Here is a 21,130-nt window from a genome sequence, read left to right on the forward strand (position 1 = left end):
CATAGAGTTATATATTTATATCCGTATAAGGAGAATGCGGGGTGTGTGATCTAGTTATGCACTATCAGCTCATTTGATGTTTTATGTGGTGTATTAGACACTGTGTTTGTTTCATGCTAGAGCTAGGCCTATATAGCCGTAGTGCTATGTACTGAGTTAGTGGTTTGTGGTTTAGCATTTCATACCTCACAGAGTAACTCCCATGTTACTCACCCTTCTTTCCCCCTTTCAGGTGAGATTGACGAGCAGGAGTGATTGCTATCGGAATGGTGCTTTGGGAGTTTTATTTCTTTCATTTTCAGACTTGCGGTTTTTATGATTTTATCGATATTTTTGGGATTTATTATATTATTTGGATTTATGGTTATTTATTGGATTTACGACTTTGGAGTTGACTTTTGAGAAGTAATAAAAGGAGATTTCAGACTTATTATTTATTTAAGTTATTTCGGAAAATACAGGTGTTACAGGTGTACTATACTAGAAATTGTTATGTTAATTAAAACCAAATTACTTTCGAATATATATATATATATATGCTTTTTTACAATACAATCAATGTATTTATCTGGATATAACAAAGTATTATGTATATCATTTTCAATAAATAAATAAATAGCCTAATCTTTTTATCAGAACAAAGAAAAAAGAGATAGCTTTTTGAGTGTATTTCTGAGAAGTGACTCTTTGCATATCCAAAAGTCGTCTTTTTTTTTTCCCCAAATTTTATTATATTAAGATTAAGATTAGGGCCAAGCCCAAGAACCCAACAACCGACAGCCACAAAACAAACATTGGGCTCCAAACGAAAAGGCCGAAGCCCAAATACATTAAACGGGCCCGAAGGCCCAAAAACCAAACACCGCAACCCGAAACCCCAAGAGAGAAAGACTGATGTCGGCCGCCTTCACGCGAACCGCACCATCATCACCATCTCCACTACCACCGGAGAATCACCCATCGATTCACCGCGCTACACCGGAGCCCATAGACTCCTCACCTTCATCACCACGACCGCCAAACCTCCCAGGACCGCCTAATCTCGGAGAGGATCAATCGTGATCGAGATCTCATCCGCCATAGTTCAATACAAGGACCAAGAAGGAGGTTTCGCTCAAGCAACAACCTTTACTCCGGATATCTTCCATCGTCCTCCGACGAGAAACTCATCCAACAAACTCGAACCATCTTGACTTAACCAGAGAACAACACAAAAAAAACTACAGAAAGTAAACCCTAGAAGGGAACTAAGGGTGCAGAAGCCGGCAGCCATGGATCTGTAAGAGCCTCCACGCTCCGGTAACTTAACCGGCGCCACAGAGCTAAAGAAGCCTCCGCAACCCGGGAGCTTTATCGGCGATGCAAGAGCTGTGTAAGCCTCTACAACCCGGATCAAAACGCCGCAGAAATGGAGATCTGACTATCCTATCTCCTCTCTCCTCGCCGCGAATCCAGAGGAAGAAGATTTGCAGAGAACCGGTCTTCCCGGAACAAAACCCTAACCCAGAGCCGCGCGCATGTCGGAGAGAGTCGACAGATCGGAATAAACTCACGAAGACTTGAGCGGAATAACAAGGAAGAGAGCCAACGGCGCCGGTACGCGCCACCGGACGCCGTGGCTGTCTTGAACGCCTTCTCTCTTTCTCTCTCTTACTTTCTCTGCCTTAAATGGTGATATCCAAAAGTCGTCTTAATAACTAATTTTCGTTGTACCATTTACTTAATAACTATCTATTAAATGTCTATTTAATATTTTACTATTCGCAACTAGGCATTGTACATTTGTACTAATATCACCTGGAAATTTGAATTCCCTGTAGACCACATATACCGATTTGCTTCTTCTACAAATCAAGTGTCCCTTCTTTATAGGATTTTATTCGTATAGAATCTTTATTTCATATGAGCTGGCTCATATAGTGAAAATTTGAAGTAAAAAGCTTCCAAGTTTTTTTGTTAAAAAACTACCAAGTTGGAGGGATATATACTAAATCGGTTAAAAAAATCGGATATCCGATTTTCTCCGCCTAAACCGCCTAGCCGTTTAGGCGGCCGCCTAATCTATTTTTTTATTTTTTTTTCTTTTTTAATAATATTTTTTTTTATTTATTTGATCTAAAATTTTATAAATATCATTTATATTCATAATTTTGATGAAAATTATACTATATTAAGTTTATATATTCTATTTGTGTGTTTTATACAATTTTAAGCATGAAAATGTATTAATGTTATACACAATTAAAGATTAACATGTTTTATAACATAGTAAACAGTCTAAAACTTCTGCCCCGCATAATTTCCGATTAATTTCCGATTTTCTCTTTAGGCGCTAGGCCCAACCCGACCGCCCGATTAGCGCCTATCGCGTTCCCGAACAGGAGATATATGTATACAAATAACAGTATTTTGTTTGAAGTATTTTATTGGTTATCTGGTTTGAAATAGCATCTCCTCATGTTATGATGTATTAGTTGAGATTATTAATTAATACACTATTTATAATCTATAGTAGAAAATTCGTTATTGTGTCTTCTTAAAACGTGTTTCCTTATTTTTCTCTCATATAATGTTGTTCTAATACTTTAAAATAAAAAAAGGAGAAAACATCAAAAATATACCCAGTCATATCAAAATGTTGTCAAATTAGTTGGTAAAAATTAAAAACCTAAGCCATTTTTCTCAAAAAAAAAAAAAAATTAAAAACCTAAGAGACTAAAACATACTTATTTTAAGATGAGTGAAACCTCAAAATGAAGATTTGGGGATTGATTACTCTAATCATGGATCCTCAAAAAAAAAATTAAAATTTATTTATTTACATTATAGTCATTGATAATAACAAAAAATTACTAACGATGATAAAACTTCACAAATACATATAAAAATACTTTTAATTTATTATACAACACACAATGTTATATAATAAAACATTATAAATTACATATATAGTAAAACAACACACATACACATAAATTTTAAAAAGTTACATATAACATGCCAGTTATTCAAATATTATTTTCTTAATATATGTAATATTTAAGTGTTTATATGATTTTCTTTAATTTGTGTTAAATTTGTTTAATGTATTTTTATTTTGTGTGAGATTTATTTAATGTATTTTTCTATTGCGTAAACTTGATTTTCATGTTATATAATATTATTTTATTTTATTTTGTTTTGGTGTAATTAAGTTATTCCAAATAAATTTACTAGATATATTTGTTAAAGAAAATAATTGTAAGGAATAAAAAGAAAATAAATAGTAGTTTTGAGGTTTTAAATAGTGATACATTTTACTATTTAAAACCTCAAAATTTGAGGTTGGACTGGAGTGACAAAAACTTCAAAATTTGAGGTTGGATTGGAGATGCTTTTAGGAGGTTGGTTCACCCTATTTATGTGTAAACAAAGTAGCAAACCGCAGATTATTTATCATCTCATCTGTATCACCAAAAAGTTATCATATTTCTCTAGGTATAGAAAATCATTAATCAGCCAATAAAACCCTAAAAAGGAACCCCCAAAAACTAAGTGCGAAGAGTTTTCGCCGTCAGTTTTAAACAAAAAGGTTTAATAACTTTCTCTCTCTTTTGTTATAGCCGATGATTCCATTTTCACAACACGACGTCGTAACAGACTCCTCCGATGGACTTCCCGGACGTTCACCGTTGACCACCTTACGAAACGGCGTTGGAGGAAGTAAAGGAACCGGTACAACCGGAATGGTTAGATCTAACCCGTGGTTCAACTGGACATCCATAACCGATTCAGACCGTTCGGCCTTCGACCGTTTCCGGTTAACCGGAGGTTTTTTCATATCCGACGTAGATAGCTTGGTTCTTGAGGTCGAGAAACGGCCAATATCGTTACAGATCTCGGAAGAGTAATTGGATGAGATCAACGACGGCGATTCAAGGAGATCTGAGATCGGACGTAAAGTACCACCACGAAGAACAGTTTCAACCGCCGCTTGGCACACGTGCCAGTTTCCAGCACCTAATATACCAACCGCTCCGTTAGCCGGATTAACCGTCCTCCCACACGCTTCAAACAACAAGGACTGAAACAAAGCTGAACAAACAAACAAACCAAACTCAATATCTCAAGTTTAAAGAACCGAACCTTGAAGCATGATACAAGATCTTGTACCCTAATCAGTTTGTAATAATGATGTTGAACGTTTGTATTCTAAATTTAAATTTGTTAGTGTGAGTGGGAAAAAAATACATATAGATATATAGTACCAGGGCGGTTTAGTTCAGGTACGGCGGAGATGAAAGACATGAGACCGGCACGCCCAAAGAATTTAGCGACGAACAAGGTGGCGTGGCCTTGTGACTCGGCGGATTCGATCCATTGGAGACAAGGACGAAGGATGCATGTTTCGCTGCAACCTTTTCGAAGAACTCTACATCCATTGCAACTCATTTTTTCGGCCAAAGAAAAAAAAAAGACAATTTCAGAACTTACGAGAAGATATATCCAAAATTTTGGGAGCAAGAAAATAGGGTATGATCTGATTTGATAGAAGAAGAAGAAACGAGTTTTATGAAGTGGGGAGAGAGGCTAGGCTGGATTTATAGAGGCGAGTGAATAATTAAAAGACAGTGTGTCAACTTGCTTTCTTTTTTGTTCCTTTGTCCTTTCTTTCCCACTATTTTAATGTAAACCTTTGTGTATATGGCAAAGACAGAAGACACTAAAAAAAGTTAGGGTATTCTTAATAAAAAATTTGAAAACTCAAGTATTTACGTGGATCAAGAACAGGTGATATGATCAAAATAACCAATAGAATTGTATAACTTAGAACTCAGTTATGACATAATCTAAATATTTTTCTTACAGATAACTTTAAAAAAGTAGGTGGGGACGAAATAAGAAGAAAGGACAGCATTTGAGAGGGTCAGGATTTTGGGGAAGAGAGAGCGTTTCCGTTTCTCCGCGAACACCTGTCGCTGACTCAGACTCGTGTTACTTTCTCTGCTTTTCTTAAAATATTTCATCAAATACTCACTTCAAGATGTGCTTCTCTTGTTTTTTAATTCATTTAGTACTATAAAGAAAAGAGCCAAACCTGTACTTGATTAAGAGAAAGAAGAAATAGACACCTTTTTTCCTTGACTGAAGAAATAGAAGAAATAGACATAAACCTTGACTGAAGAAATAGGCAAATTTCTTCGTCAGGAGACGATGGGGTGCACCTGGATTTGGGAAATTATGGTGTGTATTTTCACTAGATGTTAGTTCAGAAAATGAATTTGTTCACTATAAGTTATCGTGTGTTAATTGATATGATGATTCGATTGTGTTTATGTCGTAAGTACATATTTTAGGGTTTAATTATTCGGAGAGCATTATTGATACAAAAGAAAAAAAAATGAAACTATAAGTAAATCACAAGAGGACAAAAGAAAGAAAGAACCGAAGAGAGGACAGCTTAAGTGGTGTGGTTATATATATTTGCTACAGAAAATTACTTTCATAAGAATACAGAAAAGTATCAAAAGAATATACGAAAATAAATTACAAGAATTCGATATTTTGTTCATTATGATGCTTTTTAATTGAGAAAGGGTTATGTTTATATTATACTTAGTGGGACGTTAATTATGGCATATACATAATTAGAATAAAATCACATGACGATTATAAACAAAATGTTTACGAGGTTCAAAGAAAGTCTACATACATATCCACAATATTGCTCAACACTTTTGACTTGCATCGATCTAGCTAGTTACTTTCATGTTCCTCCAATCACTTTGGAGATATATAAAAAAATAATTGATAACTAGAGAGGAGCGCGGTGTCCATGAGTCATGACCTCGTCGTCTTCCACAAACTCATGTGTGTCCATATGCATGAAAACAGAATTTACAAGTACAAGAACTATAAAAGGGCCGTTTAGTTTATTGTAAATTGATTGGTAGTTAGTTGACTTTACGTACTTACGACAACATAAGTTTCTCCAATCTCTTGGAGTTGGAACTACAAGTTTACAAAAGCCGTTATTGACCCTTCGCCATGTTCAAAGGTTATTCTCTTTGGAGTATTTTCAAGTTAGGAAAAAAAAAATTTGGGACAAAAAAAGTGCGTTATGCAAATGGCTCAGTGGCGAATTTTCCAAGAATTTTGACCTAATTAGAGAAATTTTAGCTCACATCATGTTCCACTCTTTGTAGGAATTAGTCTCAAACTACTACGTAAAGGTATACTTAGGTTTATTCGTTTAGAAATACAACATGCAAACGAATCATAATTTAAAGAAACTAGCTAGTCCAAATACAAATACAATTTTGGAAGAATAATCGTGATTTCATATAAAGTAGCCATTGCACCACTCCAATTTTTGAAGAAAATTATTACTTTATTTTTTAGTTTCTTTTTTTCTTCTAATGGTCATGAAGAAAATCTGCCAGGTATCTTTCTGCTTTACGATTAATTAGATATGATATTCTTTAAGGCTGTTTCTGTCGCTTCTGATGTGGCATACTTATCCAAAATACTACTACAGCTTTTTTAGTTCTGTCGTCCGTACAATTATCTCTCTGGCGGCTAGACCTAATCCCTCGACGAGAGTGGACCTACTCTCCTCACATTCCTGGTGAGAATAATAAAGACCTCGTCTTTGCTGATGGGAACTGAACACATGCCTTTGTTTTCTTTATGAAGCTCACACTACTAATATCAATATCATCATGTTTTAGAGTACGGTTTCCGGGTTTGACACACCCATTGGCACTGCACCATCAAAAGAACTCACGAGAATATGGAATGAAAAGAAAAAAACAATTAGAAGAACGTGATGGTAAGTCTCTAATATTATGTGAAGCTGTGCATCAAGCCATCAACGAACACTTGCAAACCTACCAACAACTAATTAAGTGATGCCTCTAAGGTAATGTAAGTGATAGTTAGCCTTGTATTTGCAGTGGTATAGTGTTGTACTTAACTCATACCTCTGGTCTCTGGGAAATTGTTACATGATCTTCCAATTACAAAGAATCCAAGTTCTTTTTTTTAATCGAGGTTCTTCGTCTTGGTTTCTATAACAAAAGTTAGATCTAAAAGCTAATACAGAGTTATGTTCCAACAATAAAGCAACGTTAAATGAATGTGAAGAACAAAGCTCGAACAGATTAGGTTTCATTTGAATCATTCAAGCCCGTAAAAGCCCACTGTAAGGCCCATTATAAAATCCATTGTGCTACGCAATAATAAAATAAGAATATTATTTAACCCAACTATATTTTATGCATTTGATTATAACGTCTGTTGATGCTTTCATTTTTACCATGTATGAGGATTCAGTTGCAATGCGTTGCGTGATAGTATCTAAATCGTATCAGACTAAAACTTTGCATTTGATTAATGTGATTAAGATTTCTTCTTTTTTTTTTGTCACAAGACTAATGTGATTAAGATTAATATTTGAATTTCTCAAGAAGATTGTCGTTCAAAGGCCTTGCTAATTTATCATAAATAAATTATTGACGGTCCAACAATGTTCATCAAACCGCAGCAATGTCAGCTCTGTTTTGGTTGCAGAAGCACTAGCGGTTAAAGCTGGCCTGAAGGCAGCAAGGTTATTGGGTTTGCGCAATAGTCAGTCAGATTCCAAGTCCCTTATTATGGCCATCAATACCAAAGAGAAGATCGTGGAAGCCCAAAGAGTTCTATTTGATATTACTCAACTATGTACCTGTTTCACTTCTGTTTCGTTTGACTTTATTTCTCGAGATTTACGCAGATGCTTTAGCTAAGACTGCACTGCAGAGCCTCTCAAACTCTGTTTAAGTTTTTCAATTTAAGAAAGGAAGGTTTGTGCTAAAATCTTACCCTACATCAAGATTGTTTAACAGTAATTAATGTTAATCAAGATTTCATGTATATCTCTCCACCAAAAACAGGGTTGCGACATGTAATAGAAAGAGACCAAACATTTTCACGGGAGAATAGGCATCAAGGTTACTTGTGTCGTCTGCTCATTTCTCACATGCATGCGTAAATGTGTGTGGATGATGATTACGATAATGATATGATGATGGAATGGGTTTTGATTTGACAAGACGAGAGTCACCAAGCCAGCGATTAGATTGATATATTACTTCAATTCTTATCGTCAGTGCTCAGTAGACAACTCTCCATGTCTTTCTCTTTTATCATCCGTATCGAAAGACAAGTCGAAGAAATATTATATTCATGTCTTGGCATTTGTACGACTGCCAGTACAAGCACTATTCTGAAAGAATATTCTATATAGTGATATATATTGTACATATTTACTGTTTCATATTCAATATCACTAGCAATTATAACTAGAACGGCTTAAGCAGTTTTTGTTTATCTATGCAGTATTGATTTATTTGTTTTTTGAAAACTACGCAGTATTGATTTCCGTTGCAATATAACTTCGTGCTGAGAGTTGATTTCTGCTCAAAATAATATTGGGGGATTAGGATTCATATTTTAAAATGTTGTCAGGGTTCAAGTTTTTTTTTCTTTTAATTCAAAAGGTTAAACCCAGATCTATTAAAGACACAGACATAATCTCAGATGAGAGATGCAGTCCACGGATAGACTCTCTCCCGGATTCACGTTCTTTGATATTCTTTGATTCTCTAACCGGTCTCAGAGTTTTTAGCATTGAAACTATTTTTGTTTAATTTTGATGGCTGTTGTTTATTTTTAAAACTCTTTTTAAGAGTGTACAATGGTGCCAAGACTATAAGTATTTAGACAAGTTATGTTTGACGTACAATAATACGATTCTGGAATAAGAAGAAAACGAGGGGAGCTCAGAGTTACAGCCAAGAGGCACCGAAACAAGAAACCTGCATCTGCAAGCAGAAGTCCCGTCTTGTTCCTTTGACTATTTGCTTCTTCACTCGAATAAGATTTTTTTTTTAAACTAAACAAAGTCCAATTTTTCATACGTTATATTGTGCATAATTTCAGGTACAACGTTATTTTTATTTTTCAAATTCAAAAAAAAATTATTTATCTGAAATTTAGATTTTTTTCCCAAGAATGTTTGTTTATTTAAACTTATGAATTCCTTTTTATTTTTAGCTTTGAGGAAAACAATGTCATTGTTCTACTTGTTTAATTGTTATATATGAACATTCATTTGGAAAGGATATAATACAGAATTTACTATAAGTTATTTTCAGGTTTAGTGGTTAAAAACATAACAAATGAAATATTATTGGGAAACCAAAATAACACACACAAGCACACAAAAATAAAGTATATATAACTCTCCTTTTTTGTTCAAAAAAGAATATATATAACTCTATGATGCAAAACCAAGAGAAAGTAAATACACCACCGTATTAATAATTCGATAGTTTCATGATAAAGTATACCGTTTATTTGGCCAAGATCTTATAGAGAGGTCAGAATTAAACCAGATTTGTTTTATAATTTCCTATTTGATTACAATTCACCTCGGAGCATAAAATATTCCAAAGGCAAATTAAGATTTTCTTCTTTTTAAGATAGATTCACAGCCAAATTTGATAGACAGACTTTGTTTCTCCATATATAAATTGAATAGATAATCACCGGTAGATATTTTTGTGTATATTGGAGAAAAAAAGTTATACAAATCTCTGATTTTCTTATATAGCAGATCTCTGATTGTTCCTGCCACAAACATCGTGATTCTGTATGAAATGTCATTTCAAGCACTTTTAATTATCATCCACCATTCTCCCTATCATAATGCACTCTTACACATACTCCTATATTTACACTTTTAATACATATAATCGCAATATAAAACTAAATGCCTGCTTCACAAAAAAAAAAAAAAAACTTAATGCCTAAAAAGTCTTAGACGAAAACTCGTGGTAATTCTTGGAACATCCTGTCTTTATCAGATATATCTATCTATATATAAAAGTGACCAACATGCTCTTATAGTTAATTCGAATTGTTATCACCTGTACGAACGTTGCCAAAAAAAAAAAATCACCTATCAATCTTTTTTTTTGGAAACTTAATATCAATCTTTTGCATTAAAAAGTGTTTATAAACTTGACATCTTTTTTTTCCCCTAAATTTTATGCAAAGTTGCGTTCGTAATATTGATATAAACACAATCAGTATGTATATGTATCCGCTACATCAAATAGAAATCAAATTCCTAGATTTAAAATATATATTGCGCCCAACAAAAAGATTTAAAATATATTATCTTCGTATGTGTATATCTATGCATATTGACATATTTTGGTATAAATACATGAACTTAAACGCATAGAAACAAGTTTGTTTCAGGATATAGATAGGCAACATGTAGATAATCTTGGTGATCTCCACAAGCATAAGACCCATACCTGACAAAAATGTAAATTTATTTCATAACCATAAAAACCACAAAAGAAAAACATTGTTATTTGACCAAAAAAAAAAAAAACATTGTTATAAGTTGGGAATATACGCTAGTGTGAATTAAATGTTTGAATTGACACTTCCTAGTGTCTCTGCCCGGCCGCTTTGTGCCCTCAACGTTCACAGATGGATTTACATTTTTTTCAACACGTTTTCTCAAGAGATATATATACAAAGGATGCTATTGTCATTTTATTCTGTCCGACATAAGTCGGTAAAACAAAAACTTTGGTCTGACTTCTACAGGCTTTGGCTGGTCTTAACTCTCAAGTCTCAAGTATATCGTTTTATAAACTTATTTAGAAAAATAGTCGATTAAATCACCGATTTTCAAATTTGGTTGGAAAAAAACATAAATTTTCTCTTAAACCATTTAAAACACCTACTTATCTTGAATAACTACTTTAAACTTCAACATAATTTGACTAAAGTAAATTAAAGACGACGTTAACTCGGATAACGAATTGATTAGATGAAATTAATCGTTGTCTCTAATCTTCCAAACAATGTTGTTTTAAATCTTTTTAAAAAATTATATCTGAAAAGAATCAAATCCGTGACCAAATCTACGATCGTTGTAAACCCAAACCACTAGACCAATTACAATTTTGTTAATTTGAATAAATATTAATAGATATTATTATTAAACATCTAAATCATTTTCCTCCAACCTAAATCCCTAAACACCTGCGACTGGAGATGCAAAGATATGGATGGCAGCGGACTGAGGAGGTGGAGAGGGAACTAGACGACGGATTTTGGGAAGAACTACTGATGAACAAGGATGAAGATGAAGAAGATGTGAATGTGAAGACATGTTAGCTAGGTTCTTGTTCGAACCTAGTTATCAATAAATTAATGAAATACAAAGAAGATGTATAATATTAATAACAGTACTGCTCCAGCAATAAAAGCAAAAATGATGGAGAACCAGCAAGATCAACAATGATCGATTTAGGGATTTAGATTGAGAGAAGATGATTTGGAAGTTTAATGATATTATCTATTAGTATTTATTCAAGTTAACAAAATTGTAAATGGTTTAATGGTTTGAGTTTACAATGAGTGTAGCTTTGGTCACGGATTCGATTCCTTTCAGATACAATTTTTTTAAAAAAAAATCAAAACGACATTGTTTAGACTTAATTAACAAAGATTAGAGACGGCGATTAACCCTGTCTAATCAATTTGTTATCCGAATTAACACCATCTTTAATTTGGTTTAGTCAAATTAATTAAATTGAGGTTTAAAGTGACCATTCAAGTTAAGCTGGTGTTTTAAATAGTCCAAAAAAAATTCATGCATTTTTTCAACCAAATTTGAAAATCGGTGGTTTAAATGACCATTTTCTCTAACTTATTTAGATTAAGTTGATGTATTATTTCCTCGTGTAGCTAATCACGTAACAGTTCAGCAATGGCACGTATTAACAATTTCGGATTCGACAAAAAATGCATAATTCTAAATGTCGTTTAACAACCCCACGTCACTCCCTCGAGCCACTCCGAGTCTCCATCCACTAGTTAAATCTAATCTTATCAATTAGTGAGATTTTAGTTATATTTTGGATTGTGGGTCAACTTGCATGAGAAATAGCTCCAGTATATTTGAATATGAGTTTATTTAATATTTTTTTTATCCCTAATCAAGTAGCCTCAACAATTTTGTTACCCCAACAAGACAAATGACAATAACTCAGCTACCTTACTTCCTGCTTGCTAAGACTATGATTAATCCGGATTTTTAGGGTGCGGTTCTTAACTTTTTTTTAATTTTTAATTAAGAAAAGCTAAGAACCGTCTCTTAAATAAAAGAGTTGGCTCTTAACCAAAAAATGTTTTAAGAAAAATGTCAAATCATGAGTTAAAAACCTCAAATTAAAAATCCGGATTAATCATGCTCTAATATCTTTTATTTTTCTAAAATTGTAAAACTTATGTACCAATTCAGTGTTTGTTAACATTTTAAACAACGACTAAAACCAGAACAATAAGAAAATTATCATGTCATTTCGAAAATGTAGTAAACAGATGAATGTTTAAGTTAAAAAAATTGAAATTGACCATAATAATAAAAAAAAGAGCTCAAAATCGAATAGTAAAACCAAAGAAAAACAAACTCTATTTATAAAACTATTGCCATTCCAAGCCAAAACCGAACAACCCGATTAAATCTTTTTTGATGCTATATATTCATGAAAGTAAACTACATATCTTTCTTACTCGAACTTTAAAACAAAGACTCGAAGTTTCTTCGTGAAGCCATATTAGTATATCATTCAACATTTCACCTATTTTGTCTCGTACTGATGTTTGTATTTTAGCAACTACAATGAATATAATAGCGGCACCGCTTCAAATACTTATTATCGTTTCAATCGATCCATGAGTTTGCTGAGCTATAATATAATGGTAAGTTCGCGACGCATAAAGAGAACCTACAAATGCATAAAATGCTCACTCATAAAGACATGCGCGATGGACCTGTTCTAAATACTGTCAAACAAATCTAAAGATATTATCTCGGAATGTCCAAAAAGACATGAAAATATATTTGAATGCGAATTGTATCGCACCGGTCCTACAATAATAGCTGTCCTCTGTCAAATGCAAAATTATGTTATGTAATTAAACTAGGGTTAAATTTTAATAAAACCGTATGGACATCGAACTTATATTTATTATTATACCTAGAGATGGACAGGGATATGATGTAACAACATCGTCTCACTTGATGTTTTCGAGAAATTTGTCTTATAATTTATAAGTATGTTTTCTTATTATTTGTCTACTTGTTAGGGTTATTCTCATTTGCACAGTTATATAACTATACGTGTTGAATTGTAGACAAGTTAATTTTCACAAACCAAAAAATAATTTGTCTGCTAATTGCTCGACACTTGAGTCATACTATATACGATGTGGTCCATTGTCTTGAACGACCCACGTCGTTCGTTTAACCATCGCACAATTAATTAAGAAAAGTCTTTCATCTTAACACAATAAATCATATCTGGACTTTGTAACAAGACATAAAATGCATGAAATACGTTATACGTATAATGATATTATTATCATAAATTGTAAAGTTTGGTGAGATGGAAACAATTGCCTGAAATAACGCACCGTTACGTCTTTCTAATTGCGATTATGCTTTTATGATAAGTGTCAATATTTATGACGATGTATGAACTTTTGTCAAAATCGAAAAATGAAATTGCGATTATTCTTTTATGATAAGTGTCAATATTTATGACAACGTACGAACTTTTGTCAAAATCGAAAACGAAAAAAAAAAATATATATATATATATATATATATATAAAATCAAGTTACCACAAAAAATGATATAAAACCATTTCCAATGATTTATTTTATTTTTCTTTTGAAATAAAATAATTCTATAATAAGATTGAATCACTCTAACAGTATTATATTTTTAAAAAATAGAATATTGAACAAAAAATAAAAAAGTTATTCTATTTATAGAATAAATTTATTTTCACTCAATTATAGAATGAACAATACAATATATTTAAAATATATTTACTTTAAATTTTATTTTATAGTAAAAAATTGAATACTTTTTGAAATGCTCTAATATAATAAAATTGTCCGGAATGGAACCCAACACAAGAATAATTATCTCATTTTAGCTATATAACAACAAAACGTTAACAATGAGTGCATAACCTATATTTTATATTTTGAAATTTCTTACGAGTGAAAAAAAAACAAAATAGTTTTTTTCTTGAAAAAGGGCTTTTTTTTTAAAGGTTGTCGTCTAGAGTATAGTAAGTTTTTCTTGTGTGCAAAGCGTAGTTAGTTTATACAGCCAAAGAAGGTTATTTGAGTGTTATCGGAACTAGCACTATTTCGAGGATAATCATGATCTGCAGAAAATATTAGTATCAAATAATTGTTTGATGCTGATTCCCAAGTCTATAAATTCTATCCACGAACGATGCTAGTTGCAAAATGATATTCCCTCCGTTTCTAAATAGACAATGTTTTAATGAGTTTTTGATGTTTTAAAAGAAATAATGTTTTTATATATCAATTTAATTTTTAACTTTATCAAAAACTGTGTAATCAATTATATTTTGTATTCTGTTTTGTGATTGATCGAATAACTTTTAACTTATATTTAATGATATTTTTAAGATAAAAATAATTTTTTTAATAATTGTTCATTTTTAAAAATTTTATGTATTTTGAAACAGAGAAATACTGGTAACAACCTGTGTATTTAACAAAAGCCAAAAAAACAACAGTAGCAAACAAAATTATTGAATACTGATTTATTATGTAATGATAGGCAGAACGAACAAGAATGGCTCATTAAAATAAAAACATGCTCTTCACTATACATTATTTTATTTTCGGATCTTCATTAAGCTCATATAACTTTTTTTCAATTGCTTGTTTATTTTAGCTTTAGTAAAATCATCTCTAACCCAAACTTATTTTTTCCTCTATAATTCCTACAAAAATAGAGTAACTCTATTATTATGGAAATTATAGAGAAAAAATAAGTATAAATTAGAAATGCTTTAAACTTGTTTGCTTGTTTGGCCAGACTCTTTTTGAATATATATATTTGTCGAGAACACTTATAAAGGCAGCTAAACCATCACCACACTATTTATGTCTACTTAAGTGTTTTTTTGTCTACTTAAAGATTAAAAAAGTCGAACAAAATACTTAATTTTTTTTTGTAACATCAAAATACTTAATTGTTATTATTATTATTATACTCGATATGCTTTGCCATCATCAACCTTTAAATTCAGTATTTTTGTCCACAATTCTCCACTTAGGGAGTTAACCGACCGCAATTAAAACCCATAGGAAATGTGGGGTTTTACATTATAATCGATCTGATTAAATCACACTATATGTTCGTAATTGATAATTAAAATACGTACTGATCCATTGTGATGTATACGGCTCAACAATGCTATATGATATAATTAAAGGCCATGATGAAATTTTCGTTTTAATATTGATTAGTTCTTGTAAAATATATATAGTGCTCGACAATGTCGTAATCAGTACAATATTAATCACCTACCAACCTGAACTATATTTGTATATATTTTGAGGGGCCACGTCAAGTGTGCCGTTTGTTTGTCTGGTTACATATTTTTGTGCGTGTGGTGTTTCTTGTCTAGTTTCCACTTATACACAATTATCAACTGGAACTATTTTTGAAAAATATTATTCGAGAAGAGTAGCGGTAATCTGAGTCTTACTACTTCCAAATGACACCAGTAACATTATTTTCTTCATCTTTTTGTTAATAATCATGATGTCTATTGAATTCACTGTTCAATATCCAAGAAAGTGGATTAAGCGACGGGCATTAGGTAAATTATTACTGTGACCACTAGACAAAAACAGAAAATCATGCGGTTTAGACTGCACATAAACAACTTAATTAGGTGGTGTGTTACGTGTGTAGGCAGCTGTGCATAGATGATTTGTCGTATTAGAATGGTTTATCATAAAAGTTTATAATGAGAGATCTAGTGTTATCAACTACATATGTAGTTCGCAACATAAAGAAATTACAAATGTGGCTAACGGTTAATATTTCGGGTTTGTGAGTTACTTAAATCGAAAGGTCTCACCTTAATTTGTGATTATAGTAATGATCCTTCACATCAGTATTCAGTGGCCCCTTATATTTAAACATATATATTAATCTTAAGAAATACAATAGATATGACTTTTGGGATTTTGTTATTTTCCTCTAAATGGATTCCTTCGCTTCTTTTTAGTATGTAATATTTTGTTTGTATTTTAGAGCATCTCTAGTTTCATTCTATTTTTCGTTTTAAAATAAAATTTGAAATAAAAAAAATTCAAGTGATATTCTATGTTCATTCTATAACAAACTAAAAAAAATAAAGTTTATTCTATAAATAAAATAATTTATTTATTTTTTATTTATCACTTTATTTTTACTGTAAAATAGAATATTATTGCAGTAGAATCAAACTCCATTATAGAATTACTATGTTTTAAAAAAAATTAGAATAAACCATTGGAAATAATTTTAAAAAATTTTATAATTTTCTTATGAACATTGTGTGTCTTTACATAGTAAGATGTTTTCAGAATTATTTTAAAGTATTTTAAAACTAACTAAAAGTAAAATCATTCCGGCTTTTAGTTCAATACATTTTTATTTTAAATCATCATATAACTAATCATGAATAAATACTTTTATTTTCTTTTATATTCATTGATTAACGATATTTGAATTCTAAGAACATCTTTAATAGAAAATCTTGTCATTGAGATTCTAAAAATATATATATGTATGTATGTATACATTAATACTAGTGTGGGTTATTAATTTTGTAAAAAATTCAATCCAAATTTTTTTTAAACATTAGTTTTTAAAAAATTTGGGTTGGATTTCTCATAAAATTAATAATACTACATTTAAATATTAATATTAATATTAATATATACATATACACATATATATTTTTAGAATCTCAGTGGTATAGATATTTCCATTAGAGGTGCTCTAAGGAAGTATTACAATTAGTTAGCAGAAGATGGACTATTTACAAAAGTAGATAATTGCAAGGGGATGAAACAGAGAATGAGGAAAAAAGATAATGAGATAATTTGTATAGATGGGGTTGAGAGCAAATGATTACTTGGGCGGATGGTGCAATGCATCAGGCTGATGATGTGGAAGTTAATATGTGAGTTTATGGGCAAAGAAAGAGAAACCATAATGAGGTAACGCAGACATAGCCGCCATTTCCACTTCTCACTCCCACTTACAACTCCTTTTGGGCAAGTTTTCTACATCAATGCTCGTCTTAATCACCATTACTCTCTCTACTCATCATTAATACATTAAAATCCCACTATTTTTCAAAATACTGCTATTTTAACCTTCATGGAGAGAGAGGAGCAAGGACATTAAGAGAGATTTAATTTCATACTTATATTCTATTTTTAAAAAAATACTGCTATTTTGATTTATTTTCAACATATTACATATCGTATTTTGATTAATTTTTATACGATGTGTTATGTTGAAAATAAATCAAAATATCTGCTGCATCATCAACAGTTAAAATCTTGTCATACTTTCTTTATTCTATGAATTGATTTATAAAAAAATCGGGTGGTTAAAGTTTTTGTAATTCCCTAATCCAATAAATAAACAAAAATCCCTTCAAATATCAGTTAAGGTCTACTTACTACCATTTCGAACTAACTAGTATTTCTATTAAAGCAAAAAAAAAAAAAGAGTAAACCAAAATAGATAATGTAGAGACTATAAATAGGATCGAGAAGAACTTTAAACCACTTTCAATCATGAACTACTCGCCTTCTCAAACTTTTAAAACTCATCATAAATAATAAAGTCTATTTCTCTTTCCTTTTAAACCCAAATCCTATAAACTTTCATAGCTTCTCTGTTCATTACTTATATCTCACGTTATACATATAGCTCCTATAAATGCTTCTCTTTCCTCTCGAATAATCTTCCCTCACTACTTTTATATAAGACCCTTGTCTACTTCACTCTTCCTCTTAACTCTCTCATCTTCTCTTTGCCTCTTCTTTCCGCTCTCTATATAAAAGAAATATGATAGTGGTTAGAGAATACGACTCGAGCAGAGACTTAGCCGATGTGGAGGCTGTGGAGCGACGTTGCGAGGTCGGACCAAGCGGCAAGCTTTCTCTCTTCACCGACCTTTTGGGTGACCCGCTTTGTAGGATCCGACATTCACCTTCTTTCCTTATGTTGGTAATATTACTAATCAAACAACTATGTTTTCTCCAACTCAAGTATAAGATGTTTTAAAGCCCTTTCTCAGAAAAAAAAAAAAAAAGTATAAGATGTTTTTGATAAGGACATCCAACTTCACAACCTTTGGTTGATCTAAAAACCCATTTCCGTAAATACAGTTTATACTATATTTTTTTTTTCTGACTCTTGATAAGATCAAAAGACTCGAATCATTTATATTTTCTGAACCAAGTATATCAAGTTGCTAACCAAAACGTTTGTATCTTTTCAATTTATTAATATAGGTTAAGTTTAATATGGTTGTAACAGGTGGCTGAGATGGGTACGGAGAAGAAGGAGATAGTGGGCATGATTAGAGGTTGCATTAAAACCGTTACATGTGGCATAAAACTCGATTTAAATCATAAATCCCAAAACGACACCGTTAAACCTCTTTACACTAAACTCGCCTACGTTTTGGGCCTCCGTGTCTCTCCTTCTCACAGGTAACGTTCCGTTACTCCCACTAATCGCGTAACCATAAAAGATTTTGATTAAAGAAGGTAATTAAAAACTAATCGTTTACTATTTTGTTCTGACTACCGACTAGCTGGTGCTTGTGTAATGATGTGTTTTTTTTTTTGGATGATTTTTTACGTTGTAATTTTTATATAACTGAAAATTTAGTCACGTACTCCTTGATTTTGTTTCGCAGGAGGCAAGGGATAGGGCTTAAGCTCGTGAAGATGATGGAAGAATGGTTTAGGCAAAACGGCGCCGAATATTCGTATATAGCAACTGAAAACGACAATGAAGCTTCCGTTAATCTATTCACCGGTAAATGCGGTTACTCCGAGTTTCGTAAACCGTCTATCTTGGTCAACCCGGTTTACGCCCACAGAGTCAACGTCTCGCGTCGTGTAACCGTCATTAAATTGGACCCGGTTGATGCAGAGTCGCTGTACCGACTCCGGTTCAGCACAACAGAGTTTTTCCCGGGGGATATCGATTCGGTACTAAATAACGAACTCTCTCTCGGGACTTTCGTGGCGGTGCCACGTAGCAGCTGTTACGGGTCGGGTTCAGGATCATGGCCCGGTTCGTCTAAGTTCCTGGAGTACCCGCCCGAGTCATGGGCCGTGTTGAGCGTTTGGAACTGCAAAGACTCGTTTCGGCTGGAGGTTCGTGGCGCGTCGCGACTGAAACGCGTAGTGGCTAAGACGACGCGTGTGGTTGATAAAACGCTGCCGTTTTTGAAACTCCCTTCGATACCGTCGGTTTTTAAACCGTTTGGGCTTCACTTTATGTATGGGATTGGTGGAGAAGGCCCACAAGCGGCGAAGATGGTGAAGTCATTATGTGGTCACGCGCATAACCTGGCTAAGGATGGTGGTTGCGGCGTTTTGGCTACGGAAGTGGCCGGAGAAGAGCCGTTGCGACAAGGGATACCGCACTGGAAAGTGTTGTCGTGCGATGAGGATCTGTGGTGTATAAAACGGCTTGGGGAAGACTATAGTGATGGTGCAGTTGGTGACTGGACTACATCACCACCTGGTTCCTCCATTTTTGTGGACCCCAGAGAATTTTAATTCTCTCTTTGATGGTATAAGTCATAACACTAAACATTTCATATTACGGGGTGTCATTGTAAACTCTTAGAATACCTTTTAAGGGTCTTTTGGGTTTTAGAATTAGTCTTCTTTATTTCCTAGGTAATCATCTTTTGTTTGTTTGTGGGGTTTAGATTAGTGGTTAGAGGCAATCTCTCATGCTTTTGGGTTTGTGTCTTCTTGTCTTGTAAATGGATCTAGCTTTTCTTAATATACTTTATCTGTGGCCAAACTAAAATGTCGACCTGTTGTTTTTCCTTTTAGTTATATTGATAAAACTAATATTAAAATAATTTAAATAGCAATATGTGTATCATACCGACTAGCTATTATAATACCATTAAAGTTTATGAAGCCAAAACCATGAAATATTTGAAACTTAAATAAAAATATTATGTAACTCCTATTCTATTCTGGTAATGATTAATAGGTCTCGATTACTTTTTTAGCTGAGATAGTTTACTCTAATGTATATACACAAATACACGTCATTTATTAATAACAATTCAACATTGATATGTAGAGTGAAGTAATCATGTCCAAGTAAGATGATTATAATCTTGCAGACAAAGTAACAGTTGTAGGAGAATACCCACTAGCGAAATCCCATTTAATCTAATACGATGGTGTATATTAGTTTAGTTGTTCTTTTTAGGTGGGATTTTGGTTCTTAGTACTTTGCTAATTCGATATTGATCATTGATGGATACTGAAGAATAAAACCATCTTTTGATGTCGCCAGTCTTACGTGTAAATGACATGAATATCAATGTCATGGACCACGCTTTTTCTCCATTTAATGGTCCCAAAAAGATGTTAAACTGATAGATTTATATGTTTCTTTTGTTGGTTTGCAGTAGCATGATTGAAACCTTTGAATCGGGTTTGTGAACGTGTCATTGTCCAAAAGAGATATTGTCGAGTTTTGAGCACCGATCGAGTCAGTGAAAGTTTACATTATAAGGTCTTGTTCATCGCATTATAAGACATGTGGAGGTAACTTACTACTTTGTGTTTGTGGAGTATATTTCAGTTATAAAAGATTGTCACTTACATGCGTATGTTGACTGGAGGTTTGGTTTTTAGCTGTTGTGAGCTTACTACATTTTGCATTTCTTGGCAGTATATGTAAGGGTGTTTTGATGGTTAAACGGTTCCTATTTGACCTGGTTTTAGTAGGACATGTAGCCATGCATGCAGACTAGCTATATATGTTCTTTTTCCTAATTAGTAATTAAGTACAGTCTCGATGATCATAGTTTTGCCAATCAATATTTTGTTGACCGACAAATATAAACACAACAAATAAATTACAAGTTTGATCATCTATAGAAGTGCTATGTTATATAC

At 32.6% G+C, this 21,130-nt stretch overlaps 2 protein-coding genes across 4 annotated transcripts; one reads left to right on the forward strand and one right to left on the reverse strand.

Annotated features, from left to right (window-relative positions):
- Positions 1 to 3,414: 3,414 nt before the first annotated feature.
- On the reverse strand, positions 3,415 to 4,572 carry LOC106303795 (LOB domain-containing protein 39-like). The gene is made up of 2 exons (XM_013740120.1): positions 4,248 to 4,572; positions 3,415 to 4,074 (listed from the first exon to the last, which is right to left on the reverse strand). Exons 1-2 carry the CDS (start codon positions 4,429 to 4,431, stop codon positions 3,560 to 3,562), a joined length of 699 nt encoding a protein of 232 aa, XP_013595574.1. The 5' UTR covers positions 4,432 to 4,572; the 3' UTR covers positions 3,415 to 3,559.
- A 13,182-nt stretch (positions 4,573 to 17,754) lies between these two features.
- Positions 17,755 to 20,829, forward strand: LOC106301932 (probable N-acetyltransferase HLS1). Of its 3 annotated transcripts, XM_013738420.1 has the most exons (4): positions 17,755 to 18,188; positions 18,501 to 18,676; positions 18,886 to 19,773; positions 20,638 to 20,829. In XM_013738420.1, the coding sequence occupies exons 1-3, from the start codon at positions 18,027 to 18,029 to the stop codon at positions 19,757 to 19,759; spliced, it is 1,212 nt and encodes a 403-aa protein (XP_013593874.1). In that variant the 5' UTR covers positions 17,755 to 18,026; the 3' UTR covers positions 19,760 to 19,773; positions 20,638 to 20,829. The 3 variants fall into 3 exon arrangements, with proteins under 3 accessions (XP_013593874.1, XP_013593875.1, XP_013593873.1); XM_013738421.1 differs by lacking the exon at positions 20,638 to 20,829 and having other exon boundaries at positions 18,889 to 20,040; XM_013738419.1 differs by lacking the exon at positions 20,638 to 20,829 and having other exon boundaries at positions 18,886 to 20,038.
- Positions 20,830 to 21,130: the final 301 nt, after the last annotated feature.

The sequence above is a fragment of the Brassica oleracea genome, chromosome C7 (assembly GCF_000695525.1).
Source record: "Brassica oleracea var. oleracea cultivar TO1000 chromosome C7, BOL, whole genome shotgun sequence".
Taxonomy (NCBI): Eukaryota; Viridiplantae; Streptophyta; class Magnoliopsida; order Brassicales; family Brassicaceae; genus Brassica; species Brassica oleracea.